This window comes from Cariama cristata, unplaced genomic scaffold (assembly GCF_000690535.1).
Source record: "Cariama cristata isolate BGI_N322 unplaced genomic scaffold, ASM69053v1 scaffold42049, whole genome shotgun sequence".
NCBI lineage: Eukaryota > Metazoa > Chordata > Aves > Cariamiformes > Cariamidae > Cariama > Cariama cristata.
Genome location: NW_009635951.1, coordinates 862 through 1,200, shown reverse-complemented (window position 1 = coordinate 1,200; position 339 = coordinate 862). Strand labels below are relative to the sequence as shown.

General features: G+C 61.9%; 1 protein-coding gene across 1 annotated transcript in view; it reads right to left on the bottom strand.

Annotated features, from left to right (window-relative positions):
- Positions 1-6: 6 nt before the first annotated feature.
- Positions 7-339, bottom strand: part of TMBIM1 (transmembrane BAX inhibitor motif containing 1) — a gene marked incomplete at both ends in the record, with an annotated part of 1,125 nt that continues 792 nt past the window's right edge. The window contains 2 exons of the mRNA XM_009707722.1: positions 7-135; positions 234-287. Of these exons, the coding sequence (XP_009706024.1) occupies positions 7-135; positions 234-287 (183 nt within the window). The remainder of the gene's footprint in view (positions 136-233; positions 288-339) is intronic.

Sequence of the window (339 nt, the reverse complement as noted above, 5' to 3'; positions counted from 1 at the left end):
GCCCACGATCTGCAGGATGAAGGTGAAGATGTAGACGATGTCGGTGTAGATGGTGAGGGCACCGTAGATGTACTCCTCGGGGCTCAGTGTGTTCTTCCGGTTCCCCAGCACAAGTTGAGTGTCATAGGCAAGGAACTGGGGGGGCAGAGGGTGTCAGGCAGGGGCAGAGAGGGGGTTCCCCCTCTCCTCAGTCTGTCCATGACACTCTCTGTCCACCCCAGTCGTCAACTCACCAGCGTGAAGGCAATGGCACCAATGGCTGCGTACAGCATGTGGAGCCAGGGGACCTGCGTGGGGAAGGGGACACGGGCAGGGGGAACCCGGGGGCCGGCAGGCAGC